The 23,804-nt window shown below is 46.2% G+C and overlaps 2 protein-coding genes across 4 annotated transcripts in view; one reads left to right on the top strand and one right to left on the bottom strand.

Annotated features, from left to right (window-relative positions):
- Window positions 1-566: 566 nt before the first annotated feature.
- Window positions 567-22,555, top strand: TMEM243 (transmembrane protein 243). Of its 2 annotated transcripts, none has more exons than XM_059073567.2 (5): window positions 567-760; window positions 1,309-1,597; window positions 18,991-19,041; window positions 20,307-20,411; window positions 21,941-22,555. In XM_059073567.2, exons 2-5 carry the CDS (start codon window positions 1,520-1,522, stop codon window positions 22,061-22,063), a joined length of 357 nt encoding a protein of 118 aa, XP_058929550.1. In that variant the 5' UTR covers window positions 567-760; window positions 1,309-1,519; the 3' UTR covers window positions 22,064-22,555. The 2 variants fall into 2 exon arrangements, with proteins under 2 accessions (XP_058929550.1, XP_066898811.1); XM_067042710.1 differs by having other exon boundaries at window positions 574-1,137.
- DMTF1 (cyclin D binding myb like transcription factor 1) overlaps window positions 22,378-23,804 on the bottom strand; it is a 42,402-nt gene continuing 40,975 nt past the window's right edge. For both annotated transcript variants that reach the window (XM_059073564.2, XM_059073565.2), the window contains one exon: window positions 22,378-23,663. In XM_059073564.2, the coding sequence (XP_058929547.1) occupies window positions 23,554-23,663 (110 nt within the window). In that variant the 3' untranslated portion in view covers window positions 22,378-23,553. The remainder of the gene's footprint in view (window positions 23,664-23,804) is intronic.

Below are 23,804 nucleotides of genomic sequence, written 5' to 3' on the forward strand. Positions count from 1 at the left end.
AATACTTATAAATGATTCCAAATGTAGAGTGACGCTATGTTGCCTAGGGGGCCTGTCCACCTCCGGTTCTCTACGTTCTCAAACCTGAAGAGGCTGACATAACGACGGGTTGGTTCTCTGTGGCTGCATATATATGCTTAATCAGCATCATCAGCAGCAGGATAAGTGGACAAGTCCAAGACATACCTAAGCACGTATTACCTCCCGACCGTCACTGTCCAGGACATAGGTTCCCTATCACAGGACAAACATACAAACAACCCTAAACCATATTTATCAACGACCCCCTTTCCGTGCTAGTGGTGCAAAGACTGGGGTGGTTAAAGCAGGCTGGTTGTTTTTAAGAAGTTTCAGCCCACTGCAAGGGTTATCTTCCGAAATGTGCTCAGCCCACGTGGGTCGCGCAGGCGCTAATTACTAAGAGGTTGAGAAACAAGGAGCGGAGGAGATCTGCCGCCCAGCAGCGAATAAACTGGCACCTCTAGAAATAAAGCTCCGCAGCCAATGCGGCGCCTCGGCACGCGCGATTGGCGGCCTCGGCCGTGACGTGGCCTGGGCGGGCCGAGTCGGTTTGCGCCGGTGGCCGCGGGTCCCGGCCGGAGGAGTGGCCCGCGCGCCCGCTCTCTGCCACCCGGCGAGGTCTTTCGCTCCGCGACGCCCCCGGAGTCTCTGCTCCGCCTCCCGGCGTTGGCGTGGACCGGGACCTGTGCTCCCCAGGGCGGCCAGGACTCCCCAGCGAGCGGGCGGTGGGGACGCCGAGGTTTGGCCTGCGGGCGCGGGGAGATTCCGGGAGGGTGGCCGGCCCGTGCCGGGCCGAGTCGGGATCCCCTCTTCCTGCCCCGAGAGCTCCAGTGTAGCTGCGGGAGGCGCGCCGGCCCTCGGGTACAGGCAACACCTGAGCGGGGATCCGGGTCGCTCGGCGCCGCCGCGACCTGATCCCAGAGCGCTGCGGGAGGGGCGCGCGGACCGCTCGCCTCTGCTCCAGCGGCTTCACTTCTCCGGCCGCTGGCCACTGAGGCGAGAGGGGTGGAGCGGTGCAGAGAGCTGGTAATGCCTTCTCCCAGGAAAACTACCCCCCCCCCCGCCCGTTGATCGTGAAGGGATCACTAGAACATTTAGAAAGCACGAGAAATGACCGTATCACGGAGAGGAGTGGCGAGGGCGGGGAAGCGGGGTGCTCCGGGGAAGCCGATTTGCTCCGTGAGCTGCGGCGCGAGCCCGGCGGTCCGGGCGCTGAGATTTGGGGAAGCGGGAGCCGCCGGGCGGGGCGGCCACGCTGTGTTTGTTTCCTTTCACTTCCTGCGGCAGCTGCTCAAGATGAGGAGGGGAGCGGGGCTCGGGCGGAGCGGCCTCGTCCCGTGGGTCTGAGCGTCCACCCCCGCCGCCGGGACTCCGGCCCCCCTGGGCTTCGGCTATGAGCGCTCGGTGACCGGCGGCGCCGCGAGTCGTAGACTCGGGACTTCGGGAGGCAGCGCTGGCCCGGCTTTGAGTGGTTTCGGGACAGTGAAGAAACCCTAAAATGGAGAACTTTTCCACCAGGACTTACGGCACCAGTGGCCTCGACAACAGACCTCTGTTCGGAGAGACGTCGGCCAAGGTGAGTGCGGCCCGGGACTCGGGGCCTGGGTGCTTGTGTTTGTGTGTCTGTCCACACCCTCCCCTTCCCCACCCCTTCCCGACCCCGAGCCCAGCTGGGCCCCTCTTGCGGCCCCTGAAGGCCCTTGTAGCAAGAAAGTGCCTTCAGCCCCACTTCATCCCTCTCAAGATACTTGCGATGTCCCTCGGCTTCCTCTTTGGGACAGGGTTGGCTAAGAGTCTTGAAGGCTGGGAGTGGAGAAAAGTTCAGAAAGTTCAGGGCTGCTGGGGGTCCGAAACGGTAGTGCGGAAGCCCTCTTCCCTAAGGCCAGGTGGTCATGGTGTTTGCACATCCGCTGGTCCAGCTGGAGTGCTGACCTTCAAGAAGCTTCAGGTGTGCACCTGAGGCTTCTGTAAGAGCCTAAGAGAGGTGCTTTTGATTCGTGTTTATCTAGAGCCCTTAAGAGTTTACCACTGAGGCAGCCGAGCAGAGAAAAAGAGGAGAGGCGTGAAATGAGGGCTTCTTCGATGGGACTCTGTTCCAGGAAGTGATCAAAGTGTCTCAGGCCCAAACAAGCTAGTACTACATTACTTTAGGCTTTTAAAAAGTATAATGTCTTCTTACAAGCTTAATCATGTGATGTCCTGGGCCAGTAATTGAAGAGAGCTCTTTTCCTGTCCCCAACATTAACATTCTGAGTCGTTTGGGCAAGATTAGCCTGTTTTGTTTGGTTTTTTTTTCACCTAGAAAGTGGCATTGGTGATCTTTGACCCCTGACAAAGTACTTTCAGCCTCTCGAAAAGTAGGGCACATATGGAGTCCAGAGCTTCTTGGGTTTCTCAGCTTCTTCAGGGACCTCTTTTGCAGAAAGGATAGGGAGCTTGTACATCCGACAGCCTGGGGCTTGACCCTGAATTTGGAAGCTGCCAGCCTGCCAGGAGACTACTACTTTATTTCTTTTTTTAACTCCATGTGGATTTTGCTTTCTCTTCTCGAAGGGACTTTATAAGAAAATGTTTTAAGCTTTATGTCTAGGAAGCTGCTGCTTGTTTATCCTGTGACTTTGCATATTCCCAACCCACAGTACACCTGGTTTTGAGAAGCACGGCTCTGGTCCAGTAGATACTCCTGTTTCTGCTAACATTTTTTATTTACTCATTTAAAAAAAATTTATTTTATTTTATTTATTTTTGGCTGCTCTGGGTCTGTTGCTGTGCGCGGGCTTTCTCTAGTTGCAATGAGCGGGGGTTACTCTACATTGTGGTGGCGCGAGCTTCTTGCAGTGGCTTCTCTTGTTGCGGAGCTTGGGCTCTAGGCATGCAGACTTCAGTAGTTGTAGCACGTGGGCTCAGTGGTTGTGGCTCGTGGGCTCTAGAGTGCAGGCTCAGTAGTTGTGGCTCACGGGCTCCGTTGCTCTGCGACACGTGGGATCATCCTGGATCAGGGATTGAACCCGTGTCCCCTGCATTGGCAGGCAGATTCTTAACCACTGCACCACCAGGGAAGTCACTAACATTTTATTATTTTTAAAAAATTTAATTTAATTTTTTTTGGCCACACGGCTTGTAGGATCTTAGTTCCCCACCAGGGATTGAGCCCAGGCCCTCAGCAGTGAAAGTGCCAAGTCCTAACCACTGGACCTCCAGGGAATTCCCATCTGCTACCATTATTGAGCATTATGTGATAGGCCCTGGGGCATCCAAGGAACCCAGGTAGATGGGGGAAATATGTGAGCAAAGGTGATGTGGTTGGATCTGTGCTACGAGAGGGCGTAGAGGGGGCGTGTTGCGGTACAGGGGAGAAAGTGGTCATTTTGGGAAGGTTGGGGAAGATCTTATAGGATGGATTCTACATTCAGAGTGTCTGGTAGCCTTTGGCTTTCAGATATGGATGCCCCTAAATTGGGGTTTGATTAGGAGAGGATTTGGGCCCTGTAGAATGGAGGCAGCTAGCTGCTTGAAGGGGTCGGACCCAGGACATCTGGCTGCCCAACTGTCCTGAGAGCCAAGAAGTTCATTGTCTCCTCTACATGCCTTGGTCCACAGGTTGGGCTTCTGGGTGATGCAGACCTCTGACCTCCTTTGACCCCTGAATACTGAGGTAGATGACTCCATAAGGGACTTGTTGATTTATAGAGACACTTAGAAATATTGATGTTTCTGACTCACTTGGACCTAAATAGTCAATGACTGTAAGTTTCCCTGTTGCCTGTGATCCATTTGAAACCCATCCAATAAATTGACTATTCCAAATGTATCTCTGTTTATTGCAGATTTATTTAATCCAAGAGCATACACCCCTAGCATTACTTAGGCAATTTTAGGCGTCATAACAGTAGAATCAGCTACTCAGGAAAAAAAAATAAGAATAATATATATTTCCAGATCTCTCAGAATTGCTTCCTTGAGCTTCCTCTATGGGGCTGACAGAATGATTGGACATACAGAAATTGTACAGAATGGAGAAAGGAGAGAGACTTCTGGTCTGAGGATAGGAAGAAGCATCATGTTTTGTATAAATTGAGATGCTGTATCTGACGAAGGAGAGGCGTCTGTCTTTATTTTTAAATTTATTTTTATTTATTTATTTTTGGCTGCGTTGGGTTTTCATTGTTGTGTGCGGGCTTTCCCTAGTTGCGGCGAGCGGGGGCTGCTCATTGTAGTGGTGTGCGGGTTTCTCCTTGCTGTGGCTTCTCTTGTTGGGGATCACGGGCTCTATGCACGCGGGCTTCAGTAGTTGTGGCTCATGGGCTCTAGAGTGCAGGCTCAGTAGTTGTGGCTCACGGGCTTAGTTGCTCCACGGCATGTGGGATCTTCCCAGACTAGGGCTCGAACCCGTGTCCCTTGCATTGCCAGGCGGATTCTTAACCACTGTGCCACCAGGGAAGCCCGAGGCGTCTGTCTTTAATGACAGCAAATGATTTTGAGGACCTGAGTGGGCAGCACACAGGGATGGGACCTCAGTAGTGAAAGGATAGGGCTTCCCTGGTGGCGCAGTGGTTGAGAGTCCGCCTGCCGATGCAGGGGACACGGGTTCGTGCCCCGGTCAGGGAAGACCCCACATGCCGCGGAGCGGCTGGGCCCGTGAGCCATGGCCGCTGAGCCTGTGCGTCCGGAGCCTGCGCTCCACAGCGGGAGAGGCCCCAACAGTGAGAGGCCCGCGTACCGCAAAAAAAAAAAAAAAAAAAAATAGTGAAAGGATAGGACATGTTACAGTGGAGCCATTCCACTGGAGGACGGTTACTGCCAGAGCAGGGAGGCTTCCCCGGGACCCTGGGAAACCCTTCACTGGCCCCTGCATGTGTGTGCTCCCAGCGCACTTTCGCCTCTGAGGAAGAGCATCCAGAAAGGGGAAAGCCCATTTCCTGTCCTATTCTGTCAGGTCTTCTGAGCTTTTAGTAATCTTATTTGCCTTTTAACAATTGACCAGAGATAGCCTCTTAATTTTAAGCCTAGAAAGGACCAGAGCTTTAGGTCCAGCCTCTCCCTCTATGGCCAAGATGACTGAAGTTCGCAGAGCAGAGGCTGGAGTGAAGTTGTGAAGTTTGTTTCCTCAGTGCCAGGAAGCATGCTCTGCATTCAGCGGTCCCTTGTTTGGTCACCCAGTTCTTCTGTGAGATGGGTGTTGTTACTGCTATTTCACAAGCAGGGAAGCTGAACTACAAAGCAGGCTACGTGGCTACACAACTGGTGCTCCTCTGGCGATGTTTCATGAGTTGACTACGATAGTAAATGGTGAGGTGACTTACACAGTCTGGGTCACATCCTCCAGAGGCACTGTGGATGTTCAGATACTTGGCCCTTCCACAGGAAGTAGGTGAAATGGTTTGCCCAAAGTCACGGAGTGAGTGAAAGATACTGGCATCTGCTATAGAAATACACAACCCAGTGGGCCTGGAGCAGCACCCTCGTGGGCAGTCCCTGAAGGATGCCAAACTCCAGATTTATTCAGTCTTTAGCGTGATGTTTAGGAATAACTTTACAGACACAGCCATGGAGCAAAGGTAAAGCAAAACAGTTTTCTGTTGTTACATAAGCATCTAAGGGATGATAGACAAGAAAAGGAAAGATATTCATTCCTTGATACTTTTGGACTTACATATTGATAGGTGGGCTGTCGCATCAATCCTGGTCAGAATATCCAGATACTTTTTTTGTCTGTTTTTATTCCATCCCCAGTCCTGGGATGTAATACATCTCTTTCATGGGGAAAACAAATGTGGCACAAATGCCTCGATAATACTATGTATCTGAGGTTTCTGAGCATGTGCCGTTGCTTAGCATTTTCTGAAGGACTGCTACGCAGTAGAGATATAAGATGAACCAGGTATGTGATTTTAAATGTCCTAGTAGCCATATATTTACAAAGTATAAACAGATACAGTTAATTTTAATATTATGCTTTATTTAATTCCATACATCTAAAATACTATCATTTCAATATGTAGTCAATATGAAAAGTGGAGATATTTTTCCATCCATTTTTTCGCACTAAGCCTTTGAAATGCAGCATGTATTTTCACTTAACAGCCCATCTCAGTTTGGACTAGCTACTGCAGGTGCTCAGTGACCACATACAGCTGGTACTCCCGTGTTGGGTAGTGCAGTTGTAAAGCAAGTGAATTATCAGTCACGGTGGTTGTATAGTCACGATCGTGAAACATTTTTCTTTGTTGTGGGACTTCTCAGAACCTTTAAAATGTGCTGATTTTCACTGAGACTGTGGTTGGAGAGGGAGGGTGAGTAATACTTCCTGTGCTGTTCGGGTAGCTGGCCTTTTGTCACTGGCACAGTCAGTGCCTTACTCCATTCTTACCTTGCACCCCCCTCAGCCTCAGCAGGTCTGAGCTGAGTGTCCACAGAACCCACTTCGGGAAATGTCACTCTAGGAATCTGTCCCCCGCTCCTCCCTTCCTAGTATGAACTATAATCTGGAGGTATTCCCCCCTCTCTTGTCCACGGCTGCCTTTAAAATTTCCTTTGGGCCATCTTTCTGTCTGGGTAATGGAAAGGCTTTAAGTTATCCTCAGGGCTTGTGAGTCGATCTTGATTTCTTGATTCGCTGGCTGGCTGCGGAATCATCCGAAATCAGTTTCAGCCAGTGGATTGGTGAACCTAGGGGGGAGAGGGAGGATGGTTCTCTTTGGGGAAGAGGGCAAACCAGTATCCAACAGCTACTGTGAATGGGCGAGGGGGGAATACTTCATTCCTTGGAATGTAGTGTAAGCCGGTTCCTGGACCAGCCTCTTCTATTGATTTTCACTAATAATAAGTGATTCATCCTCTGAGAAGGGTGATGACCATTCTTGTCCCTTTATTCCTACTTGGATGTGATGTAAGAAAAGTGAGTGACATTGGAGGAAGGCGCATACACCGGAGTCAGATAATATAGGGTGACCCTCCGTGTAGGGAGCAAGTTAGTGGGTCCTGAGGCTCAGATCTTTGGTTCCAAAGGTGAAAGTTCCATGCTCTAAAGCACTTTCCTGATCCTTTCCTTCCCTCCCTGCAAAAAAAAAAAGCAAATAAAAACAGTGAAAATCAAGGTATTTTGATGACCTGTAGTTGAATTCAGACCATTCAGAATTGGGGCATTTGGCTTCTGCAAATAGTAGTGTAAGATGAGAATGCTACTTCTTGCCTTTTTCGGGTTGGAGGTGAGGGTTGTTGCTTAATTAAGAGCAAAGCTGTGGTTAGGATTGTTGTGTCTGCCTGCCGCCCCTCCCCCTGCCCAGAGCCCCAAAGGCTGTCCTCCGAGGGGTTTCGGGCTTCCAGCCTCTTGACACAGCTTCTGGGTGATTCTCTGAGCACAACACCTGTCTCCCTCAAAGCAGAGCTAGTCGCCCAGGGGATCGGATCTGTTGTCCCCTTTTCCCTCTCATCCAGGCGGCCAAACCACTTTTAATTGCCATTTCTTGTGCTGGAGAAACAGTTCAGGATGATAGACGCCAGGTCTTTCTTCTTTCCTGCTCTAAGAAGTCTTTTCCTCCCCCACCCCTAGACCAGAGGACTGGGGATCTCTGGGGGTTGCGCTGAGGCATTTGTATTTTGAGAAGACTCTTCAGAGGATGCTGGCACATAGGGAGGCTGACATCCCTGGTCTTCACCGTTGCTCTGTGGATGCCCAGTCCAGACTGGCACCTCTTCACGGATACCTTTCCTTGAGCTGCCTTCCCTGCTCTTGGCAAATGCTCTTCTTCTTGCTGTAGCACCCTCTATTCCCCACATACCTGAATCCTGCCCAGTCTAATTTCCCACCTTTGAACCTCCCTCACAACCCAGCCTGCATCCATGCTTCCCTCCTCCGAGCCTGGTGGTCAGAGACGTCTCCTGGTATTTACTCCCTGTGCTGTGAGGGATTTGTATAGATCTTGTCTCCCCGGCCAGAGTCTAAGCTCCTTGAGGGTAGGAGCCAGTTGCCTTATTTCTCCAGCCTTTCTAGCACTCAGCACAGTGCCTTACCTAGTTCTGGATTTTATATATATTAAGTTTTTTTTTAATTGAAATATAGTTGATGTGCAATATTATGTAGGTTACAGGTGTACAGTAAAGAGATTTACAATTTTTAAAGGTTACAGTCCATTTATAGTTATAAAATATTTGCTATATTCCCCATGTTGTACAATATATCCTTGTAGCTTATTTTATACCTAAAAGTTTGTACTTCTTCATCCCTTGCCCTTATCTTGCCCCTCCCCGCTTCCCTCTCCTCACTGGTAACCACTAGTTTGTTCTCTTTATCTGTGAGTCTGCTTCTTTTTTGTTATATTCTTAGGTATATTAAATTTTAAGTGAAGTGAGCATCTAGCATCACTAAAAAGTAACGTGCTTTCTTGGGACATCCTAAACCATCAGTAGAAGACAGGGGCTCGTGTTCAGAAAGCGGAGCGCTGGGTACCAAAACAGGAAGGGGTGCTTCAGGCTTTCGTGCAGTTAAGGGCATCACTCTCTCCTCTCCTTGCTGAGCTTCAGCAAAGAGGCCATAAACATAACACAGTGCTGTATAAAAAACTTAAACTGAGGCCTGGTCTCTCAGAAGCTGGTGGTCTGCTGAGTTTTTCTCTCTGTAGACAAGGTTTTTGCAGCTCTGTGGTAATAGACTGGGTCTACTAGGTTGAGTCATTTTTTTTTTTCTTGAGGTCAAGTCCATAGTTCATGTGTAGGTATAATGACCATATTTTCTGCACTGCCATAAGGACATGTGGGTTGACAAACTTGAGTGTCCCTATGGGGATGATGGAATGCATTTGAAATGGGGGCCAGGGTCTGGGGCCCACTCAACTCCCACTCATCTCTGAGGACCTAATCTTGTTGGTAAGATGCCCCAATAGATGAGGTGGAAATAATACTAACGTGAGCAACCGTTTACTGACTCTACTAAATGGCACTCTGTTCTAGGGCTTTACATGTATTATCTCCGATTCCTAACAACATCCCTGCGTGTTCGACCATTGTACAAATATGGATTTATCTGTACAAATATGGAAACTTCGGCTTCAGAGTTAAGTGACTTACCCAAGGCCACAAGCAGGCATGTGGCGGGAGAATAAATGTAAATCAGGTCTGTCAGGCTCCTGACGTCCTAGTCCTCGCTCTAGGCCTCCCAGTTCTGAAGGTCAGAGCACATAAAGATCTGGCACTTCCTGTGCAAACTCTAGGGATCATTTTGGTCCTTAAACATGTGGAGTAGGTTTGTTTTGTATTTTTACTGTGATCTCATTTCCCTAAGTGATGCTTCAGTAAAAATAATCTATTTCAAGTATGCCTAACTGTGAGTAATATATTTCAAGTATTCTCCTCCTGTGGGGAGGAGAATCTGGCAGGATGGGTATGATAGAAATATTCACAACTGAAAGATGCTTGAGAATGTGAATCTGTGAAATAAGGGAAATGTTTCAAAGTGTCCATACGTGTACCTTCTCTGGAGGGACCCGAGGGAGAGGTCGGTGTTCAGAGCTACAGGCAGCCGTGGAGGCCCTGGAGCATTTGAGAGCTCAGAGCATGAGAGTGGGCGAGTATGGGTGTGTGTGAGTCTCATGAGCTTTCCTCACGTGCCGCTACTCCCAGGGTTCTCTGCAAAGCCGCAGGACAGCAGCCCTGTGACCCGGGCTCGCCATTTCGCAGAGTCAGCCAGGGAGGCCAGCTGTCTCCTTGCTTCACCCCGGGGACACTGTCTCCAGGGCTGCCTCCGGCCACGGCATGGGGGGAAGCTCCTGCCTGTTCAGGGCCACACAGCTCTGGGGGAAACGAGGAGACACACTGGCAAGGCCTGAGGTTTCTTGCTTCTGAGGGGCCCAAACCTCCTCCCATGTGTCACGTCCTCTCATTGTGTCTGCCCCAAGACAGCTGCCCCTTAGGCTGCTGACTGGGCCATTTCCAGAGCTTTCCTGACAAGACATTTTCCCCTGGGACTTGGAAAAAGAAAAGGAAAATCTTTTTTTCTTTTTAATAAATTTCTTTCTTTCTTTCTATTTTGGCTGCATTGGGTCTCTGTTGCTGCCTGTGGACTTTCTCTAGTTGTGGCGAGTGGGGGCTACTCTTCATTGAGATGGGTGGGCTTCTCATTGCAGTGGCTTCTCTTGTTGTGGAGCACGGGCTCTAGGCACGCGGGCTTCAATAATTGTGGCACGTGGGCTCAGTAGTTGTGGCTCGCGGGCCTAGTTGCTCTGCGGCATGTGGGATCTTCTTGGAGCAGGGCTTGAACCCATGTCTTCTGCACTGGCAGGCTCATTCTTAACCACTGTGACACCAGGGAAGTCCCCCCCTTGTATGTTTAATGCATGCTGATTGGATTGCCTTTCTTCTCTTTCCCTCACAAGAGAAGATATTCACTGTCTTCAGGGACCTGAAGATCTTGTGCACAAGGAAGATGAACATGGGGTCGAGCCCTTTAATGAAAGGAGGAGCAAAGTGCCAGGGAGCGTGGAGGAAGGGGATAATTCTACTGGGGACATCAGGTCAGACTGCTTTTGATTTTTAGACCCAGAAGCCAGGAGTAAGATTTGACAGGAGGAGGTGACCGGGAATCCCAAGCAGGAGGTCCAACTGTGTTGAAGAGGTGGGAGCAGGAAAGTGCCAGGAAGGGGGAGGGAACTGTGAGTGTTCCGTTGCAAGCAGACTCTAGAACTTGGGAAGGATGGTCAGAGGAAAGCCTGGGCTGGGGGAGGAGCCTTGAGTGCTGTGCTAAGTACACTTGTCTTCTGGAGGCTGTCGGTTGTTGAGTGTGCATGTGTGTGTGCTTTGATTCAATGCTTAATTGCGTGTGTACCGCGTCCTGGGACATGTGCCGTGTGCTGGAGAGGGCATCTTTTCTCATGGAGCATATATGTCCCACAAGGAGGATAGAAAGGCACTACACACATCCTGTCCTTCACTTTCTTTTCCTTACTAAGCTTCAGTCATCCTAGCTTACTTTGTCTTCCCGTTTCCGAGCTCACTCCTGCCTCGGGGCCTTTGCACTTGCTGCGCTGCCTGGTTTGCAGTACACTTCTCCTAGATCCTTGCATGTCTCGTTCCTTTTTCTTTAAAAGGTCCCTGCTCAAACAGGAGGATTCCTTGACCTCCTTTTTAAAAATAGCCCCCAGCTCCACTCTGGTCACTCTTCATTTACCCTGTTTTATTTCGTTCCTAACTTCCTCACACTAAGCATGTAAAAAGGGTGGAGAATGGATGCCAAACATCAAGGTGGGAAGCAGGATGGAGGGAAGGCTGTTCTGATGTTGGAGGGGTTGAGATTTTGGGGCCAGAGATGGATTCCATGAGGGAGAGATTCAGCATAGATATGAGGACAGAGATAAGTGATAAGGCCAGGGAATGGGTGCAGGATTGGCAGAGGAACAGGCTGCCCTCCGGTCCTCTTCAGGCTAGAAGGAGTGGAAATGGGTCAGGGGGAGTTACTCTTTTTCTCAGCATCATTTTTTTTTTTTTTTTTTTTTCTTTGTAAAGATGTCTGCTGATGGACAGGCTTCAAGAGTGAGACTGGGAACCTGAGTGGAGGTGGAGCTTCAAACCACTTCCTGAAGAGCGACTGTGAAAGTCAACTCAAAATAAAAGGCCATGAAAATACAGTGAAGGCCCAGCTGAATACATGAATTTGTAGTAACACAGTTAGTTTGTTTTTTCAGCTAATATTTGAATGTCTCATATACGCTGGGACTATTTAGAGGGTTGGCAGAAGGAAGTGACTGGTGTCCCTCCACCCACTGGTACGGTGGCACCTTTGTAGATTCAGAAGAAGAGTCTCTCCACTCTGGGTAGTGGCAGCTCCCACAGCCGCGTGGCTTGGCTTTGAGTGAGACAGGTGCTCCTGCCTCTGGGTGGACGCAGGCCCTGTGGGGTACACAGCTTGGAGGGTGCAGCATTGGGCTGGGTTTCAGCCATGGGCAGTGGCCCAGAACCCAGCAGTGAACAAGGAGGACATGGCCCTCAGCCTCCCTGGCCTTACAGTGTGGAGGAGGAGACAGACAAGTAAACTGGCAGTTAACAGGTAGGCTAGTTGAAAGGCTTCACAGCAAGGCTTAGCACCCGAGCCTGGAAGTGGCTGAGGGTTTGGGAGTGATTTGGGACTGGGTTTTCAAAGCATCAAGAGCAGATGAACACTCTGGGCATTGCTGAAACTGCCGATTCCATGGTCAGGTTAGGTCTTTGGTGTGACAGATTGGGAATGATCTAGTCAGTGGATGCCGGGGAAGACCAGGCTCAGGGACAGTGGAGGAGAGGGATTTGGCAAAACAGGTGCTGAAATAATTGAGCTTGCTGAGAAGAGGAAGGGAAGAAGTTGGCATGAGACTTCCAGGGACATACATCTTAAAAATAGAGGATGTTTTTGTCTGTCTGGGCTGCTGTAACAGACTGCGTGACTTACAAACAACAATCATTTCTTTCTTTCAGTTCTAGAAGTCCCAGGTCAGAATGCCAGCATGGTTGGATGAGGGCCTTCTTCCGGGTTGTAGACTTCTGTTTGTGTCCTCACCTGGTGGAAGGGGTAGGGAACTCTCTGGATCCTCTCTTATAAGGGCACTAATCCCACTTGTGAGGGCTCCACCCTCATGACCTACGTACCTCCCAAAGGCCCCACCTCCTACTGCTGTCAACATTAGCCATTAGGATTTCAACTACCAGTTTTGGAGGGACACAAACTTTCAGACCATAGCAGAGGATATTACTGAAACTGCCATCTCATTCCGGCCTGGGGAGCAGGAAATGCCTTGCCCACCACCACCCTACACCTGCTGACTCCTTCCTGGCCCAGTGACCCTGGGATGAGTATGTGGGTGTCACAAGCTCTGTTGGGGAGAAAGTTGAGAGGCAGAGGCAGCAGGGGAAGTCCAGGGCATGGGAGAACTCTTTGTGTGGTCCAGGAAGTACTTTGCTCACATGGAACGAGTTTCAAGGGGGGGTGGCTGACGGAGAACTTGAAGTTGCAGAGGGTGAAGGTTGACCCGGAGTGCACTTGGGGAGGGATGGGTCTGTAGGGCTGCCTGTGAGGTTGTCTGAGGACTTTGATGGAGTCCCAGAGGAAGGTAGAAGTAACACAAAACTGGAATTCTCAGTCTTCCCCCGCCCACCCCTCCCTCCAGGGCGTGTAAGGGAATGTTCTGGTGGTGTTGTCTATGCAGGGTTTTTCTTTCCCTCAAGGAGCTTTCTGTTTTGCATGGCTTCTCTCTGGGAGTGCTGAGCAGCACTGCCGAAAGACTGGCTCCTGGGCAGGAGTTGCTGTCGTGCCTCTGAAACCAGTACTTGCTGCTGTGGCAGGAAATGAGTGGCTGGGCTTCTGTCCTCAGGTTCGGGAAACCCTGACCTGGAGGTGCCCATGGTTTACTCTTGGTATTACCGTGGGGTCATTGGCCCAGGAGGCATTGTGAGGGCTTGGCCTCTTGGGCTGCAGGGCCAGGCTGTGGCTTCTGCCGTGGTGTTGCGTGTCTGTCCTGGACCAGTGAGGCCAAGCTGTCTTCTGACCAGAAGCTGAGATTTCTGAGAAGTCAGGCCCCGGATGAGTGGTGAATAGCCTCTCCTGGTAAGAGGCGCTCTAAGGAAAATGCTGTCGGTCACCTCCGTTTATGGTTCTGTTATTTAAGCATCATTCACAGAGCACTGGCCGGTAGTGTGCCAGGCTCCCGGCCGCCTTCCCCCCATGGTTAATTAACTGCCAGTCCTAATGGAGGAGACAGCCAATGAATATGTAAGTGTAAAGTCTGGCCCATGTGACCTGGGAGCCCTGAGGCAGGGGCATCTCCCGTCCTGAGAAGTGCCCAAGGAAGCTGTCCAGAAAGGGTTTACAGTGGAGGCGATGTTTGAGCTGCGCTCTGAAGGATGAGCAGTTAAATTGGGTGTGTGGCATTTCAGTCATCCTACTTCTCAGCCCGCATCTCACTCTTTTGGGGACATTATGCCTTCAGCTATTTTTACGTGTCAATATAAAGAAGCAATTATGTATGAAGTAGCTGCACTTTCTGCCTCCCAGAATTTGCATAGACCCGTGCAACAAACTCTTCTTAGATCCAGGAGCAGTTTGCGTGTTCTAATGATGCAGTGTGCTTACTGTCATTAGTGAGAGCTTTGAAACCCATTGTACTTCCTTCCTGGCTGCCAGGAATCTTAGTGCTAACATTTGAACTTAGAAACGTTTTCTTTACTCAGACTTTACCTTGTAAATCCTTTTACTCCTTCTTTCTAGTCCCCAGATCCCTTTAGGAATTTTACTATGCTCTTTTTACTGTTGCTTGAATGGGTTGGGGTTTTGCTGTGATAGCCGAAGCTTTAGATCCATTTTGGAAGCAGGCAAAACAAATTACTGTGGAAATAGATGCGTGATTTTACTTGTTAGTGTTCCAAGCTGCCCAGAGCCAGGATTTTTCCTGGTTGCTGAGGACAAATGCCAGCTTTTGGTTATTTGGGATGTTCCCAGAACCACCATTACCACCGGAGCATTTCAAATGAATTTGGAGATTTGTTTTGTATCAGGATGCTGGTTAATGACTGACCAAGTAGTTGCGGGGACTCCTGTGCCTTTTGATTGCTGGGGAATAGGTCTTCTACTCTGGCCCAGGTGCAGCCTGAAGCTGATGATCCAGAACCATAAATTGTTAAAACTGGAAAGGACCAGATATCGGCCCAGTCCTCTCATTTGATAGATCCAAATGGGTTAAGGGATCCTTCTGAAGTTAGCTAGTCAGTGAGATGAGAACCTTGGTCTCTTAACTCTCATTTCAGGGCCCATATGTATTCTAAGGATTCTTAGACCTTTTGAACTGCTCCCTAGGCTTGCGTTTTGCAAAGAGCATTGAATAGGAGACTTTTGCCATTATCTGGCTGTATGACCTGGGGCACATTGGTCTGACTGAACCTAGTTACTCATTGCTAAATGGAGATAACATATTCCTTACTTCTTCACAGAGTTAACCTTCTCTCATCCCAGGTACAGACACATTGTAGGCACAACCATCTTTTTCTCCTTCCCCATTTCAAAGGAAGACAAAGATGTGCCTCTTTTGGGCTCCGGCTGCTCTCTCCACCTGTGCATCACATCCCAGCCCTTTCCCGCACAGCTGCTTTTTTTTTTTTTTTAAACATCTTTATTGGAGTATAATTGCTTTACAGTGCTGTGTTAGTTTCTACTTTATAACAAAGTGAATCAGCTAATGTATACATATATCCCCATATCTCCTCCCTCTTGCATCTCCCTCCCATCCTCCCTATCCCTCTAGGTGGTCACAAAGCACCGAGCTGATCTCCCTGTGCTATGTGGCCGCTTCCCACTAGCTATCCTTGCAGCTTCTTGAAGTTTTTCTCCCCGGAGTCTTTGTGGAGTCCCTTCATTCTGAGCTCTCTTTTCTTTCCTCATTGCTCACCTGCTAGTCCTCCTCCTCCAGGTTTGACTTTCTCTGATAGTCTCTCCCTGATTGCCCAAGATACCTCTCCTTTCTCCTTCATGCCCGCTTGTGCTCTGCGTTGTGTGAACTTCGGGAGGGTAGAGATGGTTTTATTTGAGGTTGTATTTGCATCTGGGATATAGTAGATAATTTTTTTTTCAGCTTTATTGAGATACTTGAGATAACGTTTAAGTGAATAAATAAATGCCTTAAGAGGTAATATATATGCTGAGCTCCTCTCGAAACTATATATGTTTGTATATGTATGTTGTTGTGTTCAAGTGCTCACATATATAAATCCATGTACATGAGGTAGGACCGTCTCTCAGCCTGTTGCTGAGTAGATGTCTGTGGGAAGACAACTAATTCCCTGTCCTGTCATCTCTGTGGGTAAAGATTAAGGCTGATTCTGATCCTGCTGAACTTCCTTGGGAAGTGAAAATAAGCAGCAGTACAAAGTGTAAAGCTGTGGTAGCGAATGGTTTTGTTAGATGGAAATAGGGCAATAATAAAACTGGGGAGGAGACAGTTAGTTTTTGTGAGACATGGAGTAAGTGAGTTAATAGAAACTAGCTTCTGATATGGAGATAACTCTGGTTCTGACTTGGAGCATATTAGCTCTAACACTACCCTTTGAAATGGTAGTTGATGGGTGATTTAATTATTCTCTATTATTCTACCTTTGGAGACTGGGTGCTAGGGGAACTGCTAAAGCCCTGAAAAATCATCTGGGTCTAGAGAGGGGTCTCCACTCTGTGATTTGAACTAGCAATATTCAAAATGGTTTAGCTTAGACTCTAAACTTTAGAGCAGTACTTCACAAATTTAAATGTGCACACAGATCATTTGAAGCTCTTGTTAAAATGTACATTCTGATTCAGTAGATCTCGGGCAAGGCCCAAGGTTCTGCATTTTTTACAGGCTCTCATGTGATGCCGGTGCTACTGGGCCACAGACCACTCTGCGTAGCAAGAGTCTAGAAGGAAGTAGGAGGTCTTCTAGAGTTAACTCTGCTATTTCTTTGGTCTGGATTCCTGGTTACTTCAACAGCAGAAGGCCTAAAGCCAAGGCCTTGGCTTGGAGAAAGGAGACCCTGTGAGAAACAGTTCTGCCGTCTTCTAAATAGTTTGTCCCATCTTGGGAGTCCCAGAAAGACTGTATCCTAACAATAGAATACCTGATATTCATGATGATTTGGGATTCTTGACAGTGGACTGTCTAAAAGGCAAGCAGAGAAGTATTCATTAAAGATTAGATATATTTTCATGAATGATTGAAACCAGTTAGGCTTCCATGGATAAGTTCAACAATCTAAAACAACCACTTAACGAGGAAGTCTTCATTCCTGAAAGATAAACACTTTACTGTAGTACTTTGCTAATGGGGGTGCTCTTTGCAACTTGATCTCTTTGTCTAGACCAGCAGTTAGCATGCTAGGGTGCTGTTCACTGAGATGTATAAATGGAATCTGCTGTTGCATTGAATCCTGTTTCCATCACTTACTGGTATTGAGATTTTTGGCAAACTATTTCCCCGAGCCTGTGTGGCCACCTGTAAAATAGTCATTGTATCATTTCACCCCAGGATTTTTTTAGAAGATATACAAAAGCTTTTGGCGTAGGCACCATCTGTTCACCATTATACCCTTCTCCCCTCCCTATTTCGATCCTGGTTGGCAAACTTGCTGTACCATTTGGAGAATAGTGATTTACGTTGGCTACCTCTCACCTGAACCTCTTCACTGGCCTCTTTCTATTGGTAAGAGCTTTTGTGAGGTATGCAGACCTTTATAGACTGTTGCAAATACCTGGAGCTCATAAGGAGATGGGAGCAAACACTCTTGACTTCTTAGAATAGACCAGAAGAGTTGAGTTGAAACTTTTTCACAAGGCAGAAGCAATGGGGTTCTCATAAATGGATTGTCTGTTAACACATTTTATGTTAAATACACATTGTCTTGTGTGGGAATAAGTTAACAGTGATCAGTGATTTGTCCCTGGGTCTCTTGCCTAACAAATGGTCCTAGTTTCAGACTCTTGTGTCTGCTGTGTAGTTCTGAGCCCTCAAGTTTAGTAAGGGTGTGGCTGGAGTAGTTCAGCTTCCTTTGTCCTGTATAACATTTGAATTGCAATGGCCTTGGTCTGGAGTGTGGTTTAACCCTGGTGAGGTCAGAGACACCAGATATACCTGGCTTTGCTTCACTCTTCCCTCCCAGCTTTGCCTGCCTGGCTCTTCTTTGGATTCATGTCTTCAGAAGCAGACAGCTTGGAAATGAGTGCTCAGTTGCTGCGTGCAGGTCCCTGGGCCCTTCCCATCTCTGAGCTTCTGCTCTTTGGCTGCTCAGATTCCATATCCTGCTGTTCTTTGCTCAGGCGTCACCAAAACAGTCTTTAAGATGGATTCTTTCAAGACTTCAGCTTTGACTTTTCAATACTAAGATTACTTGATATTCTCTTTGGCCATAAGGTAGTGTTTCCTCATCAGGTCTTAAACCCTTACCACCTTATTCTGTAAGCTCTGTAAATAAGTTCTATCAACCTAATACATATTACGCATATTAGTATATACTACTAGTATTTATATATTACTGATACTTTAACTTTTCAGTTCCTATAACTGAAACCATCTAACCAGTGACCCCGATTTAGATATCCTATTTCAAAGTTGCTTCTAACTTGCTGTATGATTTTAGGCAAATAATTTAACAACACTCACTGGACCTAAATTTACCTTAACCTGTAAAATCAGGATTGGATTAGATCAGTTTTTCAAACCATTCTTTGTAGTTGGTTGGGGTAGGGACGGGAATAACAAGAAATCTCGACGGGTAGTACCCCAGGCTCCTCATTCAGTTGATTCTACGTTGCGTTTACTTTTAGATCATGTTAAACAAGGACACTTAAGCTGTATCACAAATAGGTCCAAACCCCTGATGGCACTTGCCGTCATCTAAGTCTGGTTTCTTCGTGCTCCCACAAAGGCTCTCGGCTGGCCATCCCAGTGCTCCTGTGCCTTTGCTTCTACTCATACTGTTCCCAGCAGCTTGCGGATTATTTGTAAGCCTCCCTTCCCCATCCAGGCCTTCCCAATCTTCAAAAGGCCCTAATGTAAAAATGTCCTGTCCCTTCAAGAAACCTTCTCCAGGGACTTCCCTAGGGGTCCATGGTTAAGACTCCGTGCTCCCAGTGTAGGGGGGCCCGGGTTCGATCTCTGGTCAGGGAACTAGTCCCACCTGCTGCAACAAAGAGAGCCCGAGTGCCGCATTTAAAAGATCGCACATGCCGCAACGAATATCACGTATGCCACAACTAAGAAACCTGGCGCAGCCAAATAAAAACCACAAAACTTCTCCGGTTGTCCATCTTCCCCAAATACCTTTTCTATTCTGGTGGCTCAGTACACTCTGCCCTTCTGGCAGTTGTTTGTGTGAAGCTCAGAGGGGCAGGATCCTGGTTCCTCCATTCTAAAACACCACAATGCCTCGCATTGTATCTTTCTGAAGTGCCATGGGTTTATCACATGGCTCAAAAACTCTTTTCTCTTTCAGGATCGAATCATCAATTTAGTTATTGGCAGCTTAACATCTTTGTTGATTCTAGTAAGTATCTTTATTTGTGTCTCACCCAGGCTCTTAGCCAAAGTTTTGAAAACCTTAATATTGTGGTTCAATCAACTCTCCAAAAAAAAAAAAAAAAATTAAAAGGGGCCACTACATGAGCATGTGAAATATTCCAATCATAGTTAAAGTAATGCTTTCAGTTTCGTTGACACTTAAACAAAACTGCACTTGGTCAAGTGGAGTAGCTGATTTCTACTCTCACCCTCTGGTTGAAGGTGAAATAGCACAAGTCAAATAACTTGGTTTTCTGGGTTCGCCTAGTAAATCTGTACTATGTCAGTGGTTACCAGTAACTCTGCTGTACATAACCCACAACTTCCCCATTTCTGCTAATGCCTTTACTTTTTTTTTTTTTTTTTGCGGTATGCGGGCCTCTCACTGACATTGTGGCCTCTCCTGTTGCGGAGCACAGGCTCCGGACGCGCAGGCTTAGCAGCCATGGCTCACGGGCCCAGCCGCTCCATGACATGTGGGATCTTCCCAGTCCGGGGCACGAACCCCTGTCCGCTGCATCGGCAGGCGGCCTGTCAACCACTGTGCCACCAGGGAAGCCCTGCCTTTACTTTTATTTTGTTCTTGAAGCATGTTCATTATCCTTTGGTTTTAAAAGATTTTAATTTTTCATCCTGTATACTACAGCTTGGTGCTATCACAATAAAATAAAGCTACATTTCCCAGTCTGAGAATAACATTTCTTTGGCACATTTTCATTAAATATAAGAGAATTTTATTGAAGTTTGTTTCCATGACTTCTTAATAAAAAGAATGGGTAAAATGTTATATCTAAGGTAGAAGGAGAACTATAGGATATTAGAAACCTATTTTTTAGAATTTTTCATGTTAAGCGAAAACAGTTTTGGTTATTTTTTTTGCTGGAGTATTCAAAATAACAAAAAGTTTAGAACTTTTCAGTATAGTTGTTAATCCTGGGGATGAGGTTTAAATGCTATCTAATCTTTGATAAAGAGGTTATTTTGAGGTTAGCTAGTTTTACTGTTCTGTGGTGGTTTGTCTCCTTTCATAAAGGAGGAAAAGGTTAGAAAGATTAAGTAGAAGTACTAAAAGAAATAACACAATTGAAGATATTTTAATATTTTATTAAATATTAACATTCCAGAAAGCAAATGTGGTGGTAGATATCATTTTACAATGTGGAGCATTTTATACTATTACATTGCCTAAATGCCAGTCTAACCAAGTCTTGGAATTACTCCTGAGGCCTGACATAATTTCTCTTCATACAGGTAACGCTGATCAGTGCTTTTGTTTTCCCTCAACTACCTCCAAAACCGCTGAATATATTTTTTGCTGTCTGCATCTCTTTGAGTAGTATTACTGCCTGCATACTTGTGAGTACTATTTAGAATTTAAATTCAGTATCCTTGAGGGCTGAAGGTGCCTAGGGCAGAACTCCCAGCTCTGGTAGACAATCTGTATAAAAGAGTGTCTCTAATTATATGCCACCCCTCTGCCCCAAAGCATGTCACAATTCTCAATGTTAAATTGCAGGGATTTTTGTTTTTAATCTGAGTTTACTTTTCTCCTAAATCCCAAAGTTGTAACCCTGTAACCCTAAAAGGAAACTCTGCTCCCTTGATAGCAAAAAAAAAAAAAAAAAAAAGACTTAGGTCGCCAAAGATTTGATTTTTTTTTTTTTTTTTTTTTTGTGGTACGCGGGGCGGGCCTCTCACTGTTGTGGCTTCTCCCGTTTTGGAGCACAGGCTCCGGACGCGCAGGCTCAGTGGCCATGGCTCACGGGCCCAGCCGCTCTGCGGCATGTGGGATCTTCCCAGACCGGGGCACGAACCCGTGTCCCCTGCATCGGCAGGCGGACTCTCAACCACTGCGCCACCAGGGAAGCCCTGATGTGATGTATTTAATTCATCTTCCGTCAAGAACTACATACAGAGCCCAACAGGCTTTGGGAAATGCCATTACTCCTCTGTTTCTAATAATTACAAAACTAGTCTGTTTTAATCTTTGAGCTTTATCTCCCCAAATGAAAGTAATTAACACCAAAATCTCTTTGGAAACCTAATGCTACAGTTGTACCCTTTTCACAAGAATGTTCAGTTTTACTACAAAGAAGCCTTTCTTTTAGGTAAAGAAATAAAGATGGTGGTGGACTCCCAGTTGGGTATTTGCCAAGTGTTCTGTCACTTCATTAGTTGGCTGTTGTTTTCATTTCCCTTGAGGAGAGGCAGAATCAAAACAGTAAACTCTTAAACATAATTGTTCTGACTCATATCAGGCTTAAATCATAATGGGCTTATCTGAGTTAAAATTAAACCACAGGACATTTCCCAGATTCAAACTCACTGATTCTGCTATATTCCTATGACCTGAGGAAAGAATTGGCCCATCCCACTTTGAGAGCCTTGGGAAAAATTTAGCTACCAGAGATGCTCTCCTCTCACTCCCAGCCAAAAGCCAGAAGTGACTGACAGTGATCTAGTTTAAACCAAATATATGCACGTGTAAAGCCCTAGTTTTGTTGGCAGTTTGAATCAGTTAAAGGAATTAAAAAGTTGTCCTCCCTTCCAGTACCTAAGAGCTATACGTTTTACTCAAATATATTAAAAATATCTGTCCTTGGATGACCTGCCAAATGACTGTGGACTCTTGGTTTAAACATTGAACAAAGTTAACTGAGAATGCAGGAATAAACTATGGTCTTGGATATAGAAACTCAGTTGGTACCACTTGAATTATAAAGAAAAAGAATAAAATTCTAGCTGCATTAGTCTCAAAAATTTAGGGGGCAAAAGTATATATGGATGAAATTGGTCACAGTGAAAAAGAATTAGTTGTATTTAAAATTTTTAATATTCAGCCCAGTGCTATTACTTAAACTTTTATTTAATTCTTCTTCTTTTAGATCTACTGGTATCGACAAGGAGACTTAGAACCGAAATTTAGAAACCTAATTTACTATATCTTATTTTCTATCATCATGTTATGTATATGTGCGAATTTGTACTTCCATGATGTGGGAAAGTGAGTCTGCCAAGGAGAAATACTTACCAGGTCTCTTCAAAGCTATATATTTGGACTTGAATAAGAACTGGATAAGGTATGCTGAACAATCTCCTGCATAAGTCTGATACATGATTTTCATGTTAATTGTAAATCTAAATTCCCTCTTGCAGGGGAGACATATCCTAGATCATTTTGCTTTTTTCTTTAAGGAGCTGATGTTGCACTTAAACATTCCCCCTTAAAGCTCAAACAGCACAGGTCATTTTTCACTTTTGAAATTAAAATTTTTTATAATGGAATTGCATGGCGAAAGGCTATGTAACAAACAATCTTGCATTTTAAGACAAATACTCTTTTATTTCTGTTAAACTGAATATACAATTATTGTTCCCTAGGCAACCAACTTTTGTTATAACTACAATTTCACGTTAACAAAAAACACAGACTGTGAAAAGACAACTTTGATTGTGTAGATCTAATTACAATAATAAATAAAATAATTTATACAAGTTTTTTTTGACTTTTCTATAGGGGTCATATTCATTAAAGCCCTAGAGGCTAATTTTGGCTTAACCTTCTCTGGTATAGGAATGACTCTTGATTTGTTTCCTTTCATTACAGAAGCAAAATTTTGTTTTTTAAAATTGCCTGAGAGGGAGAAGTTATATCAAACCCCCATCAGTTAATGCACAAAGTGAACTGCAAACTCTGATCCTCTCCTCAACTATTTCCTGGGTAACTTACATAGCAAGACATGTAATAAAAGGTCATGGCATAGATAGGCAACTTTACTTTCCCATTTAGTTTTACTTCAAAGTGCTAACTTTGTAAACTGATGACAGTGGGTTCTGAGGGGGTGAAAACTCTTAGCTCCTCGTGAATTTCCTCTTCCTGCTCTCACCCATACTAAAACAAGCCTGTAGTGAATTTCCTACTCTCCTAATGCCTCCTAATGCTCTCCTCTTTGCCCAGCCCCCACTGCCAGCAACGGGTAAACCCGAAGTAACCACGGCGCCCCAAGTCTCACACTACTTAGAAGATAATCTTTGTGGACAAGGTCACTAGTAAACTCTAGACCATGTTGATGTAACTTCTCTGAAATACAAACACAGGCCTATTTGAGACTGGAGAGAGTGCCATGTCTGATCTTTAGAGATGAATATTACTGCTTTTAAAACAGTAGTTAATAAGCTTTGGTGATTTTAAACTTCTCTCAGCTAAAGTGAATGAAATTCCCTGCTGACAAGTAACACTAATCACTAGGATCTATACAGTTAAGAAAGACCCCAGTGCTCCACTCAACTACACTGTCATAAGATTAGACCTCAGATGATATATTTAAAGGAGGTAAAAAGTCATAGCAGCAACACTGTATGTGGCTTGAGCACTGTAGCTATTTAAAAGCCAGAGGAATGGTAAATTAAGCCTCTTGGGGGTTGCTCCTATTTCTTTGGAGATGTTGTAATTAACAGTGTGGCTTCTTTGCCTGAACTACCTGTTTCTAAGAATTACCTAATGACAGTTTACCAAATCCTCAACATCTTTTGAGTCTTCTGAAACAGGACTGCCCAGAGATGATCCAATGATGTTTGATTCTTCTCGATGATGTTGGAATATGGGATCTGTAATGAGATGTTTCAAGTTAATCTTAAATGTATATATCCTCTAATCCATGTCAAGAATTTAGAGTAAGTGTTCTTCTACCAAAGTGACAATTTAACAAGAAGATTTCCACCTTAAGATTTATCAGGCACTCGAAGGAG

Source organism: Kogia breviceps, chromosome 9, assembly GCF_026419965.1.
Source record: "Kogia breviceps isolate mKogBre1 chromosome 9, mKogBre1 haplotype 1, whole genome shotgun sequence".
NCBI lineage: Eukaryota > Metazoa > Chordata > Mammalia > Artiodactyla > Physeteridae > Kogia > Kogia breviceps.

What these genes read in the sequence shown, in the direction of transcription:
- TMEM243 (XM_059073567.2), top strand. Translation starts at nt 1,520, where the DNA reads ATGGAGAACTTTTCCACCAGGACTTACGGCACCAGTGGCCTCGACAAC. An exon ending in TAACATCTTTGTTGATTCTA is followed by an intron (nt 19,042 to 20,306) that starts GTAAGTATCTTT and finishes CTCTTCATACAG; the next exon opens with GTAACGCTGATCAGTGCTTT. An exon ending in GTATTACTGCCTGCATACTT is followed by an intron (nt 20,412 to 21,940) that starts GTGAGTACTATT and finishes TTCTTCTTTTAG; the next exon opens with ATCTACTGGTATCGACAAGG.